The sequence below is a fragment of the Oreochromis niloticus genome, linkage group LG22 (assembly GCF_001858045.2).
Source record: "Oreochromis niloticus isolate F11D_XX linkage group LG22, O_niloticus_UMD_NMBU, whole genome shotgun sequence".
Taxonomy (NCBI): Eukaryota; Metazoa; Chordata; class Actinopteri; order Cichliformes; family Cichlidae; genus Oreochromis; species Oreochromis niloticus.
Window position 1 is genome coordinate 19,364,403 of NC_031985.2, and position 22,923 is coordinate 19,387,325.

General features: G+C 39.2%; 2 protein-coding genes and 1 long non-coding RNA gene across 4 annotated transcripts in view; 2 read left to right on the top strand and 1 right to left on the bottom strand.

Annotated features, from left to right (window-relative positions):
* csmd3b (CUB and Sushi multiple domains 3b) overlaps window positions 1-18,970 on the top strand; it is a 361,413-nt gene extending 342,443 nt beyond the window's left edge. The window contains 12 exon segments of the mRNA XM_019350799.2: window positions 448-627; window positions 2,399-2,572; window positions 2,753-2,926; window positions 7,114-7,187; window positions 8,155-8,266; window positions 8,363-8,542; window positions 9,769-9,828; window positions 10,739-10,897; window positions 11,930-12,066; window positions 12,526-12,613; window positions 13,105-13,240; window positions 13,879-18,970. Coding sequence (XP_019206344.2) covers window positions 448-627; window positions 2,399-2,572; window positions 2,753-2,926; window positions 7,114-7,187; window positions 8,155-8,266; window positions 8,363-8,542; window positions 9,769-9,828; window positions 10,739-10,897; window positions 11,930-12,066; window positions 12,526-12,613; window positions 13,105-13,240; window positions 13,879-14,038 — 1,634 coding nt within the window. The 3' untranslated portion in view covers window positions 14,039-18,970.
* LOC102081965 (uncharacterized) lies at window positions 2,763-21,971 on the bottom strand. 2 transcript variants are annotated; one of them, XR_003215819.1, is made up of 4 exons: window positions 21,462-21,971; window positions 19,297-19,388; window positions 10,445-10,546; window positions 2,786-2,897 (listed from the first exon to the last, which is right to left on the bottom strand). It is a non-coding gene; the product is annotated as an uncharacterized LOC102081965 (long non-coding RNA). The 2 variants fall into 2 exon arrangements; XR_270297.4 differs by lacking the exons at window positions 10,445-10,546; window positions 21,462-21,971 and adding an exon at window positions 20,045-20,155 and having other exon boundaries at window positions 2,763-2,897.
* Window positions 20,828-22,923, top strand: part of LOC100691448 (teashirt homolog 1) — a 171,802-nt gene continuing 169,706 nt past the window's right edge. Inside the window, exon 1 of the mRNA XM_025902152.1 lies at window positions 20,828-20,997. The gene's annotated coding sequence lies outside the window, so the exon portion shown is untranslated. The remainder of the gene's footprint in view (window positions 20,998-22,923) is intronic.

Below are 22,923 nucleotides of genomic sequence, written 5' to 3' on the forward strand. Positions count from 1 at the left end.
AGATCACACAGTCTGATCAGGAATTTGCTATCGACTGCAAACTCACCATTTTCAAGAGAAGAAGCTTTATTGGAGATAATTACTTAATGTTAGTCCCTCTACTCTAATATAGCAGTTTTAAAACTAAGATTCCTGAGGCATCATTTTCTGATATTTTCATCTAGATTTAATCTGATCTGTACTTTAGGGCCTGAATATTTTTCACACTTCACCTTCTTTGCGCCCTAACTCACCTTTCCTCTTTCTTTATCTGTTAGTTTATTACATCTGTCACCTTTGGTGTCCTCTTTCTTTCACTTTTTATTATTAAATTACCTGTATGGAAAGAGTCTAGATTAATGAATAGTAACAAAATCAAAATTACCTTGTACCATAGCATGACCTATAAAGTAATTTTGATCTCTATCTCATGTCGTCCACTCTAACCCCACTTGTCCGTCTCCATAGTGATAAACTGTGGCGATCCTGGCGTGCCAGCTAATGGCCTTCGCTATGGAGAAGACTTCACCATTGGTCAGAATGTTTCATTCCAGTGCCAACCAGGATATAGAATGGAGGAGGATGGATCGCCTGTGAGGATGTGCACCCAAAATGGGACTTGGAATGGAAATATGCCAATATGTACAGGTAAATTATACATTCCAACTCTTAACTCTGTTCAACCCTTAAACAGCACTTATACTGCTATTACACAGTAGCAAAACAGACCCTTTAAATTGCTCTGTTACACTTCAGATACTCCCATTACTGCACATTCTACTATCTCCTTTCTCTGTCCCATTACTATATATGTACATTTTACATAGTACATGTAGCATATTACAAATACTACATGTTTAATTGTGTCGTGCATAAATATTGTTGAATGTCTCACTGTAAATTTTAATTACATACAAAACACAAATTGGCAAACAAAAACACACACACAGAACCTAACAATAGCAACACATAAAGCTAGCTCGCTAGCTAGCATTGGCATTGCTATAAAGGCTAAAGTATATAAAAATTCTTTGGTGGTCCCTTCATTTGTGCTTTGCAGTAATGTTGTAGGTAGTTGCAGTGCAGTGCATATATCTGTATTCCTTAGAGTTAACACACTGATGCAATTTAATACATCTTTATGTTGTTTTTATTATTTTATTCTTATTTAAATCCAACAGATTTTGTACATCATTATACAACATATGTTTGTTTAATAGCAGTGGACAGATGCAAAAGTTGTGCTTTACTGTACACCTGCTGATCTATTTTACTGTCAAACAAATGTTAAAACAGTCATATTGTTGAAGGCCTCGGTTTCTCAGGCCTGGAGACGGGTCAGTAGGTGCCCGGCAACCTGCAGTCAATAAGGAAAAACTTGTATTCCCCGCTGGATGGTGAGTGGTTACTAAATGTTTCAAAGATGATATCACACCAGAAACCTCCTTGTAATTGCTTTGGTTGCTAACAAATTGCAGGGTTTGTAGTTTGTATAGAAGAAAATGCCTTTTTCATAAACACTCGCTATTTAGTCACCAAGCTGTAGTTAAACTTGGATAAGTTCCACTCATCGAGTGGAAGTGAAGCTGTAAAAAGTTTTACGCAAAGCAGAAACAGGGATGTCTGCAGTGCAGCACCATATACTAATTTCATGCTAGTGACTGTCAGCCACCACTTGCCAACCAGTCACAGAATAGACTTGCATACAGATTACAGACTAGCAAACGGTGGTTATCAGACAGTCACTCACCAGGCCCTAAACAATATGACTGTTTTATCATTTGTTGATAGTACCCCAGACCTATAGTAAGGCTTGGATGAATAGGGATTTAAACAGAGTGTTTCATTAACAGAGCTATTTTGGGGCATTTGTAGAAGATTGTGTTTTTTTGTATGCTATTAAACAATCACTAGTAAAACAATATTGCTATAGAAAGGAGGTTCTGCTACAGAAAAATCCTACATGTACACTTACTGTGGTACACCTTAAACTATATATAACCCCAGCTTTCTCTCTACTGACAGCAGATTCTGCTAACTTTGTACTTAATGCCTCTAGAAAAAGAAATAACAAATGCAAACAGTCACATCACTGTCACCTCCAATGCAGCTGTTAATGTACACAAGTCTCACATGATGATACATTTAAACTGAATTGAATGTAAGCAGTTACTGGTTGTAATTGGAAGTCTGGGAAGTCCAAGATAAGAAGATGTTTATGTACCCTTTTTACTAAAACTATAAACGTAATTTTAAATCAATAGTTGATCGACTACTAAAACCAAAAGTCTTTATTTTCTCACGTGATTTTACAGTGCAGTCATGTTAACTAAGAAAGAGCATCAACTGCAGCTGTTCTAAACACAACACTTTTCCCGCCTCACTCTCTTTCCTACCCTTCCCCCTCTTTTTCCCCCAGCTGTGACCTGCTCGGCTCCACCTGCCATCAGTAATGGGGTACTGCAGGGCAATGACTTTGAATGGGGCAGCAGCGTGAGCTATAGTTGTTCACCTGGATACGAGCTCTCATTTCCAGCTGTTCTGACCTGTGTCGCCAATGGCACCTGGAGCGGCATGCTCCCGCAGTGCTTACGTAAGCATCACATTGAACTTTGGTTGTAAGGACACATTAATTACACCAATCACAAATGGAGCAAAATCTACTTTTGTCCTTGAACTTCCAAAAAATTGAGTACATTCACCATTTCTAGCAGCACAATTGAAATGGTGTTTTTATGTGTTTTATTATGTGTGTTTGTCTCCGTGTTTGCAGCCAAATTTTGCGGTGACCCGGGGACTCCAGTAGGTGGTTTCAGAGAGGGACGAAGTTTCATCTATCAGTCAGAAGTGTCCTTCAGCTGTGCTCCGCCTCTCATACTGGTCGGCACAGCAACTAGACTTTGTGAAAGCGATGGCACCTGGAGTGGAACACAGCCGCGCTGTATTGGTAATCCATTCATATCCACTTGACAACAATACAAAACATTCAGATTATTGAAAAAATTATAATTAGGAAGCAAACATTTGCTTCCTATGTCTCCAGTTGTAATGCATTTAGGTTTAGCTCATGAGAAGACGTGGTGCTTCCACACAAATGCATTCTAGCTCTGAACTTTTCTAGACATCACTCGGCAGAGCTGTAGAAGGCCCATGCAGTCAGACAATGAACGGTCTTTAACCTGCCAGCTTCCTCATACAAAGTCTGTGTGACATCCAATTGTGTGCACATGAGAACACAGCATTTGATAGATTTCACAGCGAGAGAGCGGTCGTCATCTGTGCTACCTCCTCCTGCTCTAACAAGGCAGCTCTCTGGCCAAAAACAAACAGTATTTTCAGTAGTGAGAAGTCAGCGACATGTTTAACTCCTTTTCTGAGCTACATGTGGCAAAGCGTGGCTTCAGGCAATGTCCTGACCTGACATTTCCTGGAGTCCATCTGCTCCTGTTAATTATTTTAGTTTAGAGAAATTTATAGGCCTGCTAAACTTCATGCACTTGGCTGATATGTGAACTCTATAACAGGGCGTTAAATATTTACTTTTATGCTCCTTTGATTTTCCATAATAATGTGATCACTCAGTTTTAATTGCCGCAAGGTAGCAAAATGACTTTAGGTCTTGGTTAGAACTGGCTGTTGTTAGATTATAGCCTCTAATTGGCACAATTTTGCTTTTAAATAAAGATAAACCTTATGAATGAGTAAGTAAACAGGGAGGCTAGGAAAACCTCTTCTGCTTTAAGGTTTTAATATTTAAACTGAAACTTGGTCTCAGGTCTACGAATAGATGCAATGCTGAGACCCATAGAATGCTCTATACTGTGTTTCTGAATAAATTTACAAGTTCATAAAAAAATCACCAGTGTTACCGTGCCAACTAAGTCTTCAACATGTTTAAAATACAATACCAAGGCCTATAACCTCTGCCAGAAGTTTATATAAGATTTTACTGATTGCTTTTTAACAGTTCCTGACTTCATCATCAATCATTTATCCCCACATGAGCTGGAGCACAGCCTAGCATCCCCAGGCAGGGGTGTCTTACCCACTTCAAAGTCAGGGTTAAAATTAAAAGGCGGTGTTGGTTTAGCCAACAGAGCTTCCAAACTTCTGAGTGAGATTTCTCAAGAGGTCACTCTAGTAAAATGCATATCGTCTTTTTAAATAACATATCAAAGTGTAATACTACAGACTTGTTTTTAATGTGGCCCCTTTGCGGTACATATGTTTCCTTTTTGATTAATAATAACCATTAATACAATGACTTGATGTTACTTTTTCTCATTTGCTGGCTATTCTAGTGTTTGTCTGATAGCCCCCTGCCTAATGATCATGACAGTTAATGACCCATCATTATGAACCTGACAGCCTCATTTTTGTTTACTCATGAGTATGCTGTGCTGAGCAACTGCTGTTCTTTAAAAGTTAGTGTTACATCGACTTATTGGAATAGCAATGAATACTGACTCATTTGAGACGATCTTAATAAATGGAAGGGCAACAGTACCTTAAAGGAGAACTTGGATATAAGTGAAAATATTGTTCTTTCCAGTGGACTCGCTCCCAAAGGCCATTTGCAAGCATGCCATGCAAACATATTGCCATATTTTTTTTCTGTTTGACTGTAACAATGAAAACTCATTTCTACTACAAAACTACAGCACTGTGCAAAAGTTTCGAGCCACCTCTCATTTCTTTATATTTTCCTGGTGCAGTGTTTTATTGAAATATTTACAAGAATACTGGGAAGTAAAGTTTATGTGTCAAAACAGAGATTGAACAGTTCTGATAAGCTTGAAAGTCAATATTTGGTATGACCACCTTTTTATTCTTCAACACAACCTGAACTCTCTTAGGCAAGCTTCCTTGTCATTTCTTTAAACAGTCTTCAGGAATAGTTCTCCAGGCTTCTTGAAGGACATTCAAAGCTCTTTTTTGGATGTTGGCTGCCTTTTGTTCCAGGACAGAGCATCCACTTTCTTCTACAGACATTGTAGACACTCACTATATAAGACCCGTTTTCCACTCATGCATCAGCCTTGAGTGTCACACTTCCACTGAGACCATTTGTGATGAGGCTTCAGTGAACAGTAGATGGATCAGCTGAAGGTCCTCTTCAGGTCGCTCAGGTCTTGGCCGTATTTTCTTTCCTATTTTATAAGGACATAACTTGCAGACGTTGTTCATCTGCTGTAGATTTTTTCTCAAAAAAAAAAAAAAAGTTTCCTCAAACTTTTTAGCAGCACACTGCACACCATGGAGTGTCCCAAGCTTTTGGCTAATAGCTCTTTGGGAATTAGTTTGTTTGTGCAAAAATACTGTTTTATTCCTGTCAAATTGTGTTATCTTTTAAATTTTTCATAGATTCAACCAAAGAAAGTGAAACAAATTATGTGTGTTTTGCGATTGGCTGATCATAACAAAGAGCCTAAAGACACAAGTAGTTCTTTAGTTTTTTGTTACATGTAGACACAGCACTGGTTTATCCCCTTGAGTTAAGAGTCTTTTTTATGCTATAATTATCCCTGGGTCAGTGTTAAGGGAGTTTAAGTGAGTGACTTCCTTTTGCTTTAAAAATGATAAGAAAGTTTTGCTCTGTGGAAGCAAAATCTAAAAATGAGGGGTGGCTCAAGACTTTTGCACAGTATTGTATGCTGTGTGTATTATGCTAGACATAAAGTAAACTTAGTTGGTTTCCTCTCTGGTGGGATAGAACAAGTACAAGTTGAAATATATGAATAAATGATGTAATACTGTATACTGCATATATTGAATATTGAATTCCTTGTCTCTGAGATCTGATTGCTAGTGGTCAAAGTTCAATTAGCAACATATTAGATAAAATCAGAATTTAAAAGTAGGGCTATAAGACCTGTTTTGGAACTTACAGCAAAAGTGCTTGCTCAGAAGTTGAGTTAACACCGGCACATGCTGTAACTTACAGTATTTAGTAAAAGCCTTCAAGAAGCAGACAGCCACATCCAACTTCAAACAAACGGCTGCTATCCGGGGATTAAGAAGGAAATGAGAAGGGATATTCAGCACACTTTACAAATGGTCCCTGTGAGTCAATTTACCAGCCCATGCAATGTTTAGAGCAACACTTTGCGTGTCTGATTCAGAGCAGGTGCTTACACATCAGGCATGGTAATGAATTTTAATAAATGAGAGCTATTGTAAATGCGAGCAAAGACCTTACTTTTTTTTTTCTTACTTTGCAGCACTCAATAAGGGATACAGCCACTACTTTTACAGCTGCTCAAATGGGAAACAGACTGTCTGAAAACAACGCGCTGCCTTTAAATTGTTACCCCATCTGATATAAAGACTTCATCTATAACTGCTGGAATAAGAACTAGTTTCAGTTTGCTGCCGCTGCCGCTGAAGGGAGATCTTTCTGTTCTGTATCATAATTGCTTTTGTAGACTGAGACTGTTAAACACACTCAACCACAAAGTGACTCTCGGTGTGTTTTTATGGGCAAAGTGATCCTAAGTGTGTGTGTGTGTTTTGGTTGATTTATTAGTTTGTGATTTCAGCTGTATGTTAGTGTGTGATGTGTATTACTATGTGACTGAAACAGAATGAGTTTTGACCTAAAGCAGCCTGCTCTTTAAATAAGACAGATGAGGGAAGAAGCGGTTGGCAAACGGAGGTCTGGTGACATGGAAAGACAGAAAAAGAGGGGAAAAGAGCAGTTGTACAGCGAGGGAGCGAGGTAGAAGAAGACAACAGTGAAAGAGACGAAGAGGGCAGACAGATAGGTACAGGAAGTGAGGGAAGGAGAGAGAGAGAGGTGGAGAGTGAATCTGTCATTTCGGAAGCTGTATTGAATCGAGCTCTGCGTCAGGATGTGCTCTACATGCTGATGACCCTTCCACATGCGCACACACAAACTCACATGCATATACACACACACACACACACACACACACACTTAGAGCGGGCCCTGCTTCGTTTTCTGACAAAGTGCTACTGCCCCCTGCTGTCCTGATGGCATATATAATCCACTGTTACCATGACAACAAAAGGGAGGAAAGGGAACTTGAGAGGGGATGTATAACGCTGCTGCTAATTTGTCTTTCTCCTAGATTTTCTGTGTAATTACTTCCACTCGTGTGCTGATCTTTTCAGAACCAACCAAAACCAGCTGTGATAACCCGGGAACACCACGCTACGGCTCCTTGAATCGGACCTATGGTTTCAAGGTAAATCTGCACTCTCAGACTAGTGCCGTATCTGCCTTGCCACCCCAGAAGTGAACCCAGTAACTAATAGCAGCTGTTGCAAATGAAAGAGAGAGGAAAGAACGAAAGGCAGTAGAGGGAGGCAGGAAGAAAATAAAATGTTAAGACATTCAAATGCAGCGCTTTAAGATTCTTATCCACCATGCAATGCCATCAGAGAAGCATCTTGTCAGTCCTAAACCACTTGCAGTATGGTAATGACTCCAGACATATAACCAGAGTCATAAAGAAGCATATTCAGTGACAACAGGAGCAAGGAGTCCTGCAACAGATGATTTGCCACCCACAGAGTGCTGATCTCTAACAGTGTGGGATGCTTCTGAAACTACTTGAATTCCCAAACCCAAGAACTATAGGAAATCCTTCAAGATTCTTGGAGAACAACCTGCTTACCTAGTACCAAATAATTATAGTCATTTCAACCAAATAACTAATAATTCACTGTTAACTTGAAAATAAAAAAATATTTGTTATTTGGCAGGAAGAAAGCAAATAAGATATTTAAAAGGATTGCTACCTGCTACCGCAGAGAAGGGAAAATATCTAATGGCTGATAAATATTACAGCATTGCCAGGTAGCAAACTTCATTATATGTTTGACTTTTGATTTGTCTCAAATTAAGTCTTGCTGAACGGGGAATGCAAGTTGATTTCATACTTCTAATATTTTAAGGAACACAGTGGATGCTTGTGCATTTGCATTGACATGCCGCAACCACATCTAAACATCTATTTTAATGTACTTTATATTAAAATACTGGTCTCTATCCACACGAATTCATCTGTTGAAATATGAGTAACATTTATCATAGCAGTACAACACTATGATGCTCCGCTGAAGATATTCAGACTCCTCTTTACCAATCAAATCTATTGCAATCTCTTTAATGGCTTCTGTGTGCACTTCTGTCTGTGTCCCTATGCCTAGGTTGGGAGTGTGGTGTCATTTCAGTGCCAGCCTGGTCATTTGATTCAGGGATCTTCCTCCAGAACCTGCCAGCCTGATCTAACATGGAGTGGGATGCAACCCGAGTGCATACGTACGAAACACACTGTTTCAATTTGTCGGCTGCTCACCCTTTCATCCCTTCAGACTCTCACTGAAGTGTAACAATGTATCTGTCTAAACCCCGCAGCCCACGCCTGCAAGCAGCCAGAGAGCCCACTCCATGTGGACGTGGTAGGGATGGATCTTCCTGGGTTTGGCTACACCTTGGTGTACAGCTGTCAGCATGGCTACTTCCTGGCGGGGGGTTCTGAACACAGGGTCTGCAAGAGTGACAGCACTTGGACTGGAAAGATGCCGATATGTCGGGGTAAGTACTCCTGTCCTGCTACAGTCGTTTGCATTGTTCACATTTCCTTTAAGTGTATCTTTTTTTGATTATCTTATCTGGAGCATTTTAGCTTAAGTGACCAGATAGGAGTGCTTGAACATGTTTAGCTCAACGAGACTTTGTCACTTCACACACAGGGACAGACAAGCCATCTGGAGTAGGGTGAGATTTCCTGTTGGGTTGATCAGCTTTTGGATTGGTGGTGAGCCTGATGGTTCAAAGACAAAACGGATCAAAAATGTCCCATGGTGTTTTGTCCCTTTGCTAGATTTACCAGGCAGGACCATAAAGGTGAAGTCATGCATTCATCATGCTTTATCAAGCTTAAACTACAACCTTGTGAGCCATCGCAGAAGAGATTAAATAACTGCAACGTAACCATCCCCTACTGTAGATAGTTAATATTGTAAAATACAATCAACTGGAGCTTCACAAATTACGTTAGCTTATGTCTAGCAGACATTGCTACAATCATCTCTTCGTATTGTCTCACAAATTATTAAAAATGATGGAAACACTGAACATTTGGGCCAAAAATCTCACAAAAAGGTCAATTTGGAAGGTGCTTTGATTATATAGAAGAAATCAGCATCATCCCTGCTACAAATATGTAGTTGGCACTCCTTAAAATCTTTTACCTGGTATCGACACGTGCTCACAGACTGTCTTTTCTGAAACCTTCCACCACGGCTACCACCCAGCTGCCCTGGAGTAGACTTCAAAATTGGAGCACTCCTTAATCCAATTTAAGGTTCTCGGACAAATAACCTGTTCCTGGCTTGCATGTATTTGTTGCCAACAATAGCTGCATCTTGACGTGATAGTACAAGCTGCTGATGGTGAATAGAAAAAGTGTCTTGAAGCCGGTTTTAAAATATACTAATATGCACAGCAATTATTGGTCATTGATCATTAACCTTATTTGCATTTCAGTCTACAAGTAACCATTAAAGAGGTTTGTCTTGCTCAACCCTTTTTCGGCCCACTTCTCACTCGTCGTTGTGACCAAGAGTGACTGCCGCTGCATTTTAATGTGGTGACTTGTTAGTATGAATTGCACTCTCCCCTGGATAACATGGTTGATTAGGGAGGTTTGCTGCAAACTAAAGCATTTTAAAATATTTCGTGCTGTGCCCCTGCTGCCCTGCTCATGAGTTTTGATATGACATTATCTCCTTTTTCTCTTTCTCTGGCTGTGTGTGTAGCCGGAGAGAAGAAGAAACCTGTGAAGCCAGTAACAGGAACCCCCAGCCCCAAACTAAACGGTCAGTTCTACTACTTTCTTTCCTATTCCAGTCTTTTCATTCCTTGTCTATTGTTGACTTATCTATTCCGTTTTAGTCTGGCTTAATCTGTCGTTCGATAAATTCAGCTCAGCTCCTTTTCACTCTGCTACGTTCTGCTCCACAGTGCTGCTCTTGTTTTTCTTATGCTCTTGTCGATTTTATTGCACTTTACTGCTTTCTATGGTAGTTCTAAATAATTTATTTTTCTTCACTACACAGAGAAAGGTAAATTAACTACTGTGAAATTCTGCTCTTCTTTATGCTCGTCTTTTTCTGCCATACTGTATGCACTTATCTGCATAAAATGCACACATGCTGAGCAGTTATATACACCAGTTTGCTACAACATTAAAACCACCTGCCTGTTGCCTGGCGCAAAGTTTGACAAAAAGAGTTAATAAAGCAAAGGCAAGGAGCCCAGTAAAAGAAGGCTTAGATCACTCTCTCAATCCAACCACCAGGACGCCCTGCACAGAATAAATGTAAGTAGCATAGATAAAGGGATGAAGGCAGGGCAAAACGGCAAAGAAGAGAGCCAGTTTAGCCAACTGTGTTGAGTTCAACAATGCAGCGAAAACTGAAGACAGATCATCACCTTAAGTAGTAACAGCAGACTCCGCACAGGTGAGTGGCACTGAGTGGCAGGAACCCAGGACAAGTCACACCACACAAGGCCAGATTAATGACACACACAAAACTGATTCATACGAGAGAAAGAGAGAGGGAGACAAACAGAGAGAGAAAATGATGAGTCAGCACAGGAGGGCAGACGTACCATCATAGGGGTTAATGCTGTTTAATGCTGATTGGTGCAGGCAGTTGTTCTTGTTTTGTTTTTTAAAGATCGGAGCTGACCGTAATCTAATTCATATTCTCTTCTCTTTTGTAGTTCCAGATGATGTCTTTGCTCCCAACTACATATGGAAGGGTTCCTATAATTACCGTGGGAGGAAGCAGCCTATAACACTGAGCATCACCAGCTTTAACTCCACAACGGGGAGAGTCAATGTTACCCTTAGCAACGGCAACATGGAACTGCTCCTGTCAGGCATGTTACGCCAGGTTTAATTGTTCAGTAATCTACTGAAAGCACTTTGAGTAGATTACCGCATAAGTGCTATGACATGACAGGCCATCGTTGTAATAAAATGTAGCTATAATACTAAATTATGCTGTATTGATCCATTGGCAAAACTGTAAGCAAGCAACCAAACAGAATTGAGAGCACTTTTATTCTTTATTGTTGCTTTTTGTTAGTGATTGAAATTCATTTCTTTCTACTATGCTTCTTTGCAGTGTTGTTGTACACACACATTCACTCACTCACTCACTCAAACACACAGACAGACACTTACTCACACACATACCTCCCAGGGTCGTACAATAGCGTCAGCAGGGGGTTAAGACCCTATTAAAACACAAATCCTGTTGAAGCTAGAATTGCTTCCTGGAGTAGCAGAGTGCACAAACACCATATCACAAAACCGCGCCGCTATCAGACATTCGTCTTCTGGCTTAAAGGAGCAGCTTTAGATCAATAACAGCTAAAGCTGCACTCACACAGTCACAGAAAGGCCAGTGGCCAGTTACATAAAACTTGCATGTTTTTTTCTGTTTAAGATGTCAAGTTTTCTTTACCCAAGGAATATTTCAAAAGTCAGCAGGGGTTTGGTGTTTTTGGAAATGTGCATACTTTATATTTTATTTCCAAAAGTGAAGCTGGAAGAATATATCAGTTGATGTATTAGATTGGAGACATGAAAAGCAGCCATCGCTTTCACCTTTTTATGAGTTCATGAATTGAATTTCTTTGCTTAACTTCAGTTTTCTGATTTTCTCTTTAAAATATTAATCAATTTTTTGAAATAAATATTTTCTTTATTTTGCAGCTACATTCAGTTTGCTGTCTTTTCTTTGTATCCCAATAAAACGTCAGAACTAACAATATGTATTTCGCTGGTGCACCAGACAGACTAGAAACACATGCTGTAGGATCTAATGAACTGTAGTGAGCAAGCCATTAAACCATGTACCACGTGCAAACCAAGTATAAATCACGTGTTTATTCTTTGGCCTCTAGGAGTGTACAAGGCGTCCGAGGCCAGGCTGTTGCTGCTGATGTATCAGGTGAATTATGTGAACCAGGGAAACCAACTAAAAGATTCAGCCATCTCTCCCGCCAAGATTATAGATGATTCCTGGACCATGGATGGATTTGTAAGTCCCAGCTGATAAAATCAACCTAACCATATTCAGCTGAGCTGGATTTACACTGAAGCCATTTGACTTTGTGTAAATATAAGTCAGTGAAATATTTAAACTACACCGGCCATCAGAGACTACCTTCTCTGCCAAGGCCAATGTGCTTTTTTTGCAATTTTAAAGACAGCCCTCCAGATCGGAGCCAACATTTAATGTGTCCCTTTGCCTGCCCATGCACCACCTCTTCACCAGGTGAAGAGAGGAAAAAGAAAATAAACAAACCTCCCTGAAAATACACCTTATACAAAGATTTCAGCAAAACCCAAACATCATCTTCGATTCATTTGCTCTGTAGTGTTGACATGAAACCAGAAGATAACCATTCTTTGTCCCTCTGTTTTTCCCTTCACAGTTGTTTTCCTTTCCTCTCCCGCCTAAACAATTTCTCAACCGCTCTTTCTTTTTAATCTCCAGGTATCAGCAGAGCCCGATGGCTCTAGTTACGTATTCCAGGGTTCTATTCAGGGAAAAGACTATGGACAGTTTGGACTGCAAAGATTGGGTAATTCTCTTTCGATTTTGCTAGCAGCACCAAATAATACTGGCTCCTTTGGAATTCAGCAATGAATGACTACAATTGATAGTAAAATCAGGCAGACTGCTTCAAACTAATTCAGTAAGTAATCTGGGAGCTTCTAGTGGCTTTATTGCTGCAACAGGGACAGCCATGCAGTGTATTCTCAACAAGAGGAAAAGCTGCTCTTTGGACTTAAAAGGTCTGAGCTGTGCAAGAAGACTACAAGCTCCCGAGTCCAATGTAAGCTGCAAGTCACCTGCAAGATGCTAAGCAGAAAATAATCCTTATCTGGTAACATCCATGTCCACTTCCAATTACCAGAGCCCCTACCTTAATTATCATAGTTACAACTAATAAAAATTTGGCTGGTTATTTGCTGAACAACTCAGCTGAAAGCCTTTTGTTCCAAACCCGCAACAATATTTCTTGTTGTATCAAATCACTTTGATGACAGTGTATTTCCTGGTTTGTCGCAGGTCTGAATATGTCGGAGAGTCAAAACTCGCCACCCCCCCAGCTTGGTACCAACAGCAGCTCCGTGGCTATCGCCATCCTGGTGCCTTTCTTTGCTCTGATCTTTACCGGTTTTGGCTTTTATCTCTACAAACAAAGGTATGTGTTGAAAAGAGTAAATCTGCACGTATCCCTTTGAAGTGTCATTCAGCTGCATTTCAGCAGCAGAAAGGAATACATTCCTGTCATTGCATCGTGGTTTCATTTCTGTTTTCCATTAACAACATACAAAAAGTAAAAAGGCATTGTTAACATTTTAAGAAGCTGTCTAATTCGTGATAACAATGCCTTCCTCAATGGTTTGGTTGTTGCGGTGCTCAAAGACAGTTAAGTCACTGTCTGTTGCAAACTGTGCCGCAAAACAGCTCTGTTTAGGAGGTGGTAAATTGGATTTTTCAGAGATATGGTTTAAGCACAAATGACTTGTGTTCGCATTGTTAACAGATGCAAATAACTTCTGTTCTGCTGTTAATATCTAAAAAAAAAAGGCTTGCTGAAGGAATTAGTTTTGGATGAGCTGATTGGAATCTCACTAGGCTTCCTAAAAAGTACAACACGCTCTCTAATCCTTCTTAAGGCTTGTTTACAATGCTTCTACTCTCAAGACTGCATTCTGTATTGTCCACTGGCTGCTCAGTAATGTTAACATTAATAGGCAATTAGAGCATTTCTGCTTCTCCAATGGTGTATTTTTGATTTCTTTATATATGTGGTTTTCTTTGTTGTTTTTTGCACAGAACCACACCAAAAACACAATACACAGGATGCTCAGTCCATGAAAACAACAACGGCCAGGCCGCCTTTGAGAACCCCATGTACAACACCAACGCCAAGGCTGTGGAGGGGAAGGCTGTTAGATTTGATCCGAATCTAAACACCGTATGCACCATGGTTTGAGGATCGACTGACCTTACTTGAATTTAATGACTCAGATATCCAATGGGACCATGGCTGGTAAGAGACGACGAAAGACAAAAAGCTCCGTGCTTCGATGCAAACTTCACCATGAACGACATGGTCTGCACACTGATTACAAAAGACCTTCATTCCCAGTCCAGAAACCTAATCTAACCCAGCTTTCCAGCTGAAACCAAAACCCAGCATTGGTTTCCGTCACTGAAAGCATTTTGTATCCGCAAATGAAATTTGAACAAGTATGAACACAAAAGGTCTGCTGCCTTTGATAGAAGCAAGCAGCCAGTGTGAACTCAATGGGAGATGTAACATCAAGAGATGGAAAGGGATACTACTGAATGGAAAACCATACTGGCTATTATCTGTCTCTAACCCCAAGACTCAGCGGGTCATGGATTCTTTATAATTGGATTCCAAACCAGATACATCCATTATACTCTAACCTCTTATTTAACCTCTCTCACTATCTATAATATGAGTACTAATGATTAAGCCATGACCTGCTAGTTGGACATCATGACATGTTATCACAACCCAATGCCAAATTTTGTATGTCACACAAAGTTGTGAAGAGGAGGACCCAGAGTGGGATCTATGATCACTCGTGCCTGGAGAAAGAGAGTGCACATCGTCAGAGCCCAGCTGTAGATGGAAATCAAGGAGATAATCCACTAAAAAATATTTTTCATATGTAACATGTTGTCAAACCAACTGTATTAAACAGGTCCTTACATATGGAAAAAAAGAACAAACGTAATCACAATGACCACAGATGGGGGAGATGTGACATGAAGATGATGTCATAAAAGACACTGTGATGTTAAGAAAACTGTTTCTATCTATTTGGTTTCAACACTGACAGTACAAAGAGAACACTGTCACCAGCAGACCATCAGTAAACCGGACTAATGCTTTGTGAAGAGGAAACTATGTCTGAAACAACCACGGAATACAACACGCTAACAGCCAGACAGGACAGCCTCCTGTCTCCATTACAACCAGAGGCTGGTATTACCAGCCGGTATTTGTCTTTTTTTTTCTATTGAAATGGGATCTAAGATGGCTAATGTTAGCAGACAGTTGCGAAAGTTGCTTTGAAAAGAGACTAACTCCTAAGCGAAGGATAAGGGCATCCTTGGAGATGGAGCTATAATCCTAACTGAACTGGGATTAGAGCACAGCAAAACTAAAAGGAGTCTAAAGGGGAGCTAGCACTTAGAGAACAGATGAGAGACTGTCTCATCTAAAGGATAAACTGCCTCTTCCCATCCAATGGATAAGAGAGGAGGCTAAGGAGATGGAGACAGGCCCTAACTGAACTGGAAGTAGACTAAGGGAGTCATTAGGAGAAAAAAGAAGATTTTGAAATTGTAACCCAGCCAATCAGAGCCTGTCTAACCTGAAATCATTTACTGGGAGAGGTCAGCCCTCCCTCTACATAATGAATCAGATCAGACAGAATATGAGGTAAGATGTTCCTGATCCTGCGAATTTAAATGGATTTTGACCAGAAAGACACTAAATGGATACAGAGGACTCTGATGGACTAACAAAGAGAAAGACTTTGACAAACAGAGAAAGCTCTGGCACTAAAGCACATTTCATGGGAACACTACCTGTCTGCCCGCTGAGAGATGGACTAGCACAGGGACGGAAAGGTTAGAGAGAGAGAACTGACAGGGTGAATGACAGACACAAATGATGACAGGTACACATACAAAATCTGGAGAGTCAGGTAGAGACAAGTGGTATTAACAGTCATACAATGAGACAGACAGGTTCAAAGAAGATGAGCCTGGTCTCGGACTGTTGCAGGCTCCGTCATCCATGTCTCCACTTCACAGACAGTTTAAACACAGATTTACAGGCTTACAGAAGGACAGACAGGAGGCAGAGACAGACATGAACTGATAGACAGGCTAAAAGAAAGACAACAAGGTTGTAACCCTACAATTGTGGACACTGTTCCACTGTAATTCTGCACTCTGAGAGTGCTTATCTTCTTTCTTTCTTACTGCTGCAGAATCTTCTGATCTGTAAATCTATTGCATATATATATTCGGGAGCATTCACCACCTATATTTTTGTGCTATATATTTACCACAGGGGAGGGGCTAAAGGGTAAAGACAGATTATAGCAGAGTTTTTAGAAAAAAAGAAAGAAACGTCGGAATAAAAGACATTATAATTATGTGCTGTTCACAGAAGTCACAAGCAGTATTTTGGTTTCTTTGTAACATTAAGCTGGTTTATTTTAATTCGTTCTGTATTTTGAAGACCCTCACACATGCACCGTCTTTCCCACTGGGGCAATCATGAGCATCAGTGGTACTGTTGTTGTCGTTACTGTTGAGATGCAAGGTTTGCCAGCGACAATTACGCTTTTTAAATGGTTTTAGTCTACATTTATCACAGGTGGCAGATTTCCAAAACCTGGTAGAGTTTGTATTTGTTTGCCATTTTTCCTGCATTGGAGATGTTGGACAATAAAAATATGTAATTATCTCCGTTGACACACCGACAACATTTTAAGGGTGAAGCTAAAGACGGAGTAACAGCTGGGATTTCTAAACTAGCTGGCGCAGTGAGGACACAGAAAATTGTGAATTAAAACTCTTGTACTTTTAAAAATAGCTGTTTATTTAGTTATGTTTTAAATCGATAATAGATTAGTAGTATACTTCAACGAACGTTTTTGTCATCATGGCAACACAGGAAGTCGAACTTTTAATGGAGCCCATTTGTTTGATAGACAAACTCTCATTCAGCTCCGTCTCTGGATGTTTTTATCGTCTCCTACAGTACAAGGCCACAATAAAAGAAAACTTACAATTGGGCTAAAGCGCTATTAATAATGAAAACTAATGAAATTGCTGATAAAGTGCCCAAGATGGAGTTTTTAAATAGATGTATTGATCAAATTTGAGTTAAAGAACATGTAATATTGTGTTTCTATTATATATTTTAAATAAGGAAACGAGACAAACATAAAAGAGATGAACCAATTCTTGCAATACTTAAGATCTGTTATTCAATAGATTTCAGAATTATGACAATTTTTAAATTAATTGTATTTAGTTGCAAAACATACACATTTTAATCTGCAGGAACCAGGATGTTATATCTCACTTGTGGCAGCTAAATGTGTCTGTTGCCACATAAAGTGTGTATAAATTAAAGACTACTTAAATTACATATTATTAGATGTGCTGTAGTTTGATAGTTGGTGCACCAACAAATAGAGGATGCTTTTTGTTAAGCCCAAAACATGGTTTAAGGACAATATAGGAGGAAAATATGATTAGGAATAGACAACCTGATGGCCTTCCTGTAAACCGATGCGGCAAAGCTGCTATTAAAAACATATACAGTTCACAGTGCACATGTCATCTGAACCTTTCGTGTCTCAGTATCTTACTCAGGACGCCTTCAGTGTGAATCAGAATCGCACCACAGACAGACCTGATCATCTTAGGTGTGTGATCTTACAATCTATTTTGCCCTTTTTCTAAAATCCACATCATGTTAAATCGGTAGACACCATTTGACTCTTTAGGTTTGAAGGTTTGCATTATCTTTGGCACTACAAGTCTCCAACATGAGTGTAGCTCAACAACAGACAGATTTTAATGACACGCATGTCTGTGTTCAGTGAATTTCAAATCTTATAATCTATTTATAATCATGAACTGACCCATTTATCATAATGCTTGACTATTTGAAGCCAACGCTTGTTTTTTTTCTTATTTCATACATATTGCATAAAAGCAGCCATATGATCTCAATTTTATTTATTTATTTATTTTTTGTTGTGATTGTTGTTGTTCCAGTGTGATCTGCCACCTTTTGATAAACACTCGGCAACCTTTTCTATATTTTGCCCCTATCTGCCACTGTTGTTGCACTTGATATCAACCTTTCTAATGATTTCATGTACCATAAATGAACCACTGCTGAGAGATGAGTAGATGTTTGAGTTTTTGTGTGAAACCTTTCAGAGTAAATTAACTATCATGAGGGAAGGGCCTGGTAGTAAACCATATTAATTGGCAGAAATAGAAGTATCAATCAGCATTAGTCATTGTTTTGCAGCTTTGTTGCTCATTGAATAAAAAAGTGTTTGTTTTTGTTGTTTTCTTTTTGAAGAATCTGGTTTCACGAACGAGAGGCTGAATTTTGTTAGTTTGGGGTCCCGCACATGACGGATAACTAGACTTTTTAATGAGTCTGGGTGCCAGGGTGAACAAAAACATCCACTTTGTTTTAAGAACCCCCGCTGCTGTGACCACAGGCGCCAACCACATCCAGCTGACAAGAAAACTCCTTTTAAAGTCGTTACTGATTTAAAAGCAAAGGTAGCTGCGGCTTCCTTGTTTATCCATGCTGTGACTGTGCCGCACTTCATCGCTATCATGACATCGTTTCTTATTACAGGTCGGATTGATTGTTGCCGCTCTTGTTGTTGTTGTTGCTTTTGTTGCCGTTTCTTCAGTATGAATCTGACACAGTGCCTACCAAAAACCACGAGACCCTCCCTTTCGCTCTGTCTCACACGCACGCACACACATGCATACATACAAACACACACACACACACCTGCTCCAGCGCCTCCTCCCCTCACTCGTCATCAGAGATCATTTTTTTCTAAGCTTCAGTCTATTTTGCCACAAGCTTTTCCTACTGACTGACCGCAATAAGACCCTTGTGATTTGAAAGACTTAAAGCCGTTCCTGCCTGGGGGACATTGGAAATATTCACCATTTGAGAAAAAAAAAAGATGAAATATAAAATAAAAAAGTGTTTTGTACAGAAATATATTTTTATGATGAAATAATTTGTAAAATGTATGACTCTATTATGTAAATTTTCAATGCAATGTAAAATTAAAAAAGGCTAATTGCTTTTGTAAAAAAAGAAAGTGTGTTTTCCATTATTGTCTCATTACTTTTAATGACTTTCTGAAAACTGGAAATTGTAACCACTTTAGCTGAGTTATGCCACGCAAACACCTGAACATATTTCTCTTTATGAGGAAAGCATAAGCAGTGTTGAGGCTACAGCTTAAAATATGTGGGATTAAGTGTTGCAGTGTAAAGTGATGTGGAATTTAAATGTTGCTTTAGGTGCAAATGTGACTTGAAAACTAGTTTTCAAAGTCAGGAAATGCCTTGCAGGGGAAATACAGCAAGCGCAATGTGTACTGAAATGAATATAAATACAGCGTCGCTACAGTATCTCACCTTGAGATGAGCTCCCTAAACTTCTTCCATTCAAGAACCGTGGAAGTTCTTATCACTGGAAATCCAGCATTATTATTTGCTGCTGCACCTTGCTGGAAAAGAAGCAAGAAATAGGGAAGAAGAGACAGCGCAGTTTTCACTGGTCAAAAGGTAGTTAAGCAAAGACATGCACAAATTTGCTCAGGTATATGCAGTAACAATAGGAAATTAGAAGAGCCACTTCATGTTACGATATAGCAGAGTCTGCATCAGGCCAATATTCCCCTTACAGGTGAAGAAGACCCCGACATACTTAAGAGTATTCATTTAAAGCAGTAAGTAGAGGTGGGGGGATTGAGTCAAATATCAAGAGCATCGATACCTGCGCTGGTATTGGTATCGAATCGATACTAGCACGACTGGATTGATACTTTGCTTCTATTCGCTAAGTTTAGTATGTAGCTTGTTGAATAGTGTTAAATTAATTAATTTTTTAGAAAAATAAAAGTTTTGTGTTGACTGTCACGTGTGTTGTATTTATATCATGTAGAACATTTAAAAAACAGAGGTTGACTCAAAGTGCTTTAACATCAATAGACACCCAGAGTGGAAAGCAGTGCAATTAAATGGACACACGGCTTCTCACGACACTCATCTTTTATCAAGATGGATGTCAGTGTAAGCTGTTTCTATCACATTTAACCTGATACTGAATTTTGTGTAATTTCTATACAAAACTTAACACAAATATGAAAAAAAGTTTTCAAACCAGGTTCCAGATGCTTTCAGTGTGAACTCCAGACCGCCCACAGGTCTCGCACACAGCCGCCGTTTTATCACGTGACGCATACTGCTCCGACGTGCTAAGGTCACTACCTGGGTTATGCCATGTCGCAATTTTTTTGAGGTGCTTTTGTGATATTTAATGGATCGGATTACATTTTTTTTCTCCTCGATATCCGATCCAGTAATTTAGGTCAGGATCGGACCAATACTGATACTGTATATCAGATCGGCCCATCCCTAATATGTATGCATTAAGGCCATGGTAACAACATAAATTGCAAAAAATAAAAAAAATAAAAAGTGCAAAAAACTACAAAAAAATTGAAAATTGTTTTTGTTTTCTTTTTGTTTTTTTACACATTTCTAGTTAGAGAAATTTCAGAGGTATATCTCTCAAAACTGTAAATGCAAAACAGTTGCACAAAATAGTTTCGAACCACAGAAAATTTAATTTAAATTTTAAGTGTCTTCATAGTTTTATTTTTGAGATACATAATTTTTTTATATACTGCAGGAAAAACGAAATAAATATTATAAATGTAAATTTGCAAAAAAACCATTGCATGTGCATCAGAATAAACTATTTCCAACAGTGTAATTTGAGTTCTAAGCACCCCAGTAACTATACAGAAAAGCATAAAGTCAAACATGACTTTTAAAAACACCTGTATAGCTTTATAAATGCCCCGAAGGGGGAAAAAAAAGCCTACGTTTCCCCACGAATTAATCGTCACTTCCGGTTTTGGCAGGTAATGGCAGACATGCGATAGTTCGCGCTGACGTCCAACTTAGGAAGTGTTATGAACAGCTGATCAGATCGGCAAAGCCTGTTTCATGAATATAATTTTTCTGTTGCTGCAAGTGCTTTTTATGCAGTTTTTGCAAAGCCATATGTGGAAGAAAACCGTGACGTAGGACAAGCTGAATGCATAAGATGTAAGTATAACTCCTCCAGTTTCCTATGCAAAAAAATTAAATACAATTATTGCGTTAGCTTAGGTGGTTGCAGTTCTACCGGGATTTAAAAATAGTTAGGCAAAACGGAGCATTCCCACTCCAGCAGGCCTTAAAGGGTTAAAGACATTTCAAGTCTCCTCCCCCCCCCCCAAAAAAAAAGTTTCAAAATGCATGAAACTGAACGTTTTGGTTGTTTTATTAATTAACCGTTGTGAAAAGTAAAATTCACTGTGATTTGGTGCTCATTAAAATGTGTTCAGAATTTGCAAATTGGTTCTTCATACAATTCTTCAAATGTCATGACACACTGCTCTCCTCTAAATGAGCTGTCTTTATAAGTTAGAAGTATTGATATTGGCAATACTGGCCCTCTATTTACTTGGTAACGGCTCAATACCAAAATCTGCAGTATCACACAGCACTAGCAGTAAGTTGTTCCTGACCTGGAGTGAGCACGTCACCTTTTTCCGACTGAGAACCGTGGCCTCAGACTTTGAGGTGCTAGTTTTCATCACAGTTGCTTCACACTCCGATACAAAGTGCCCTGGTGCAAGTTGAAGGTCGTTGTTTGAGGAAACCAATAAAACTACATCATCTACAAAAAACAGGAAAGAGATCCTGAGGCCACTGAAACAGTCATCCTCCATAAAAATGTATTCTAAATTAAAACTAATTCTGTCCATAAAAATTATGAACAATATCAGTGGCAAATGGCACCCCCGGTGGTGTCCAGCAGCCATAGAAAACAAGTCTGACTTATTGCCAGCTATGCAGACCACAGTGGCTGTACAGGGAGCAGATAGCTTGCAACAAAGGGCTCAATATGTCATACTGTGTCCCCAACAAAATCTGAGAAGGATGAAGTTAAATGCCTTCTCTGAGTCCCTAAAACACATTTAGAGCAGTTGGGCAAACTCCAATGCACTACGCAAAACACAGTACACTTAAAAACTTTTGTGGTCATGGCAACACAGGAAGTTTGTGTTATTGCACATAGCCAAATTCTTATCGACCTCTGGATATTTTTATTGTCTCCTACAGGACAAGGCCACAGTGAAAGAAAACTTACAATTGGGGCTCAAGTGCCATTGACAACAATAGTAAATATAATTGATGGTGAAGTGCCCAAGATGGAGTTTATGGACAAATCCGGATGTAACGTTGTTGTTTGCAGACATCTCTTCATGTTTGCATTGTCATGTTTTATATTAGGAAATGACACAAACAGGAAAATGGAATGAACTGATTGGAATGCTCAAAACATGTTTTACAACAGGTTTCTGAGCTATGAAAATTTAAGTTGTTTGCAAAACAGAAAAGTTTTAATCTGCGTGAACTCTTTATGTCTCACTTGTGGCACATTCCAATCAAATGTGTCCTTTGTCACAGAAAATTGTGTATAAATTAAAGACTACTTCAATCAGATATATTGGACATGCATAAATTTTAACATCATAATGACAGGTTTGTCCTAGGCAAGGACAGTAAGTAGCTAAATTAGTAACTTGTGTCATGAGACATCAGCAACTCTCCAACAAACCCAAATGCACATTGTGATAGTTGGTCCACCAACAAGTAGAGGATGCTTTCTAACAAACACAAAACAGGGTTTAAGCACATTGTATTAAAAAGAAAATATATGAGGAAAAATGTGTCAATCTGTCATGTATAAATAGACAAAATGATGGGATGCGTTGGACTGGGACTGCTCAGCTCCTAACAACAAGCAATATATCCCATACACCTGAACAGCTGACGATACAATTAGAAAACCGATCATCGTCCTGCTGCCCAGGGCACCACGTGAAAATTTGGATAAGTTATTGAAAATGCAAAATAAATAAATAAAGTTCAATTTTCATATGTGAATAAAAGGCCAAAGAAAATAAAATTTGTTGGCTACAT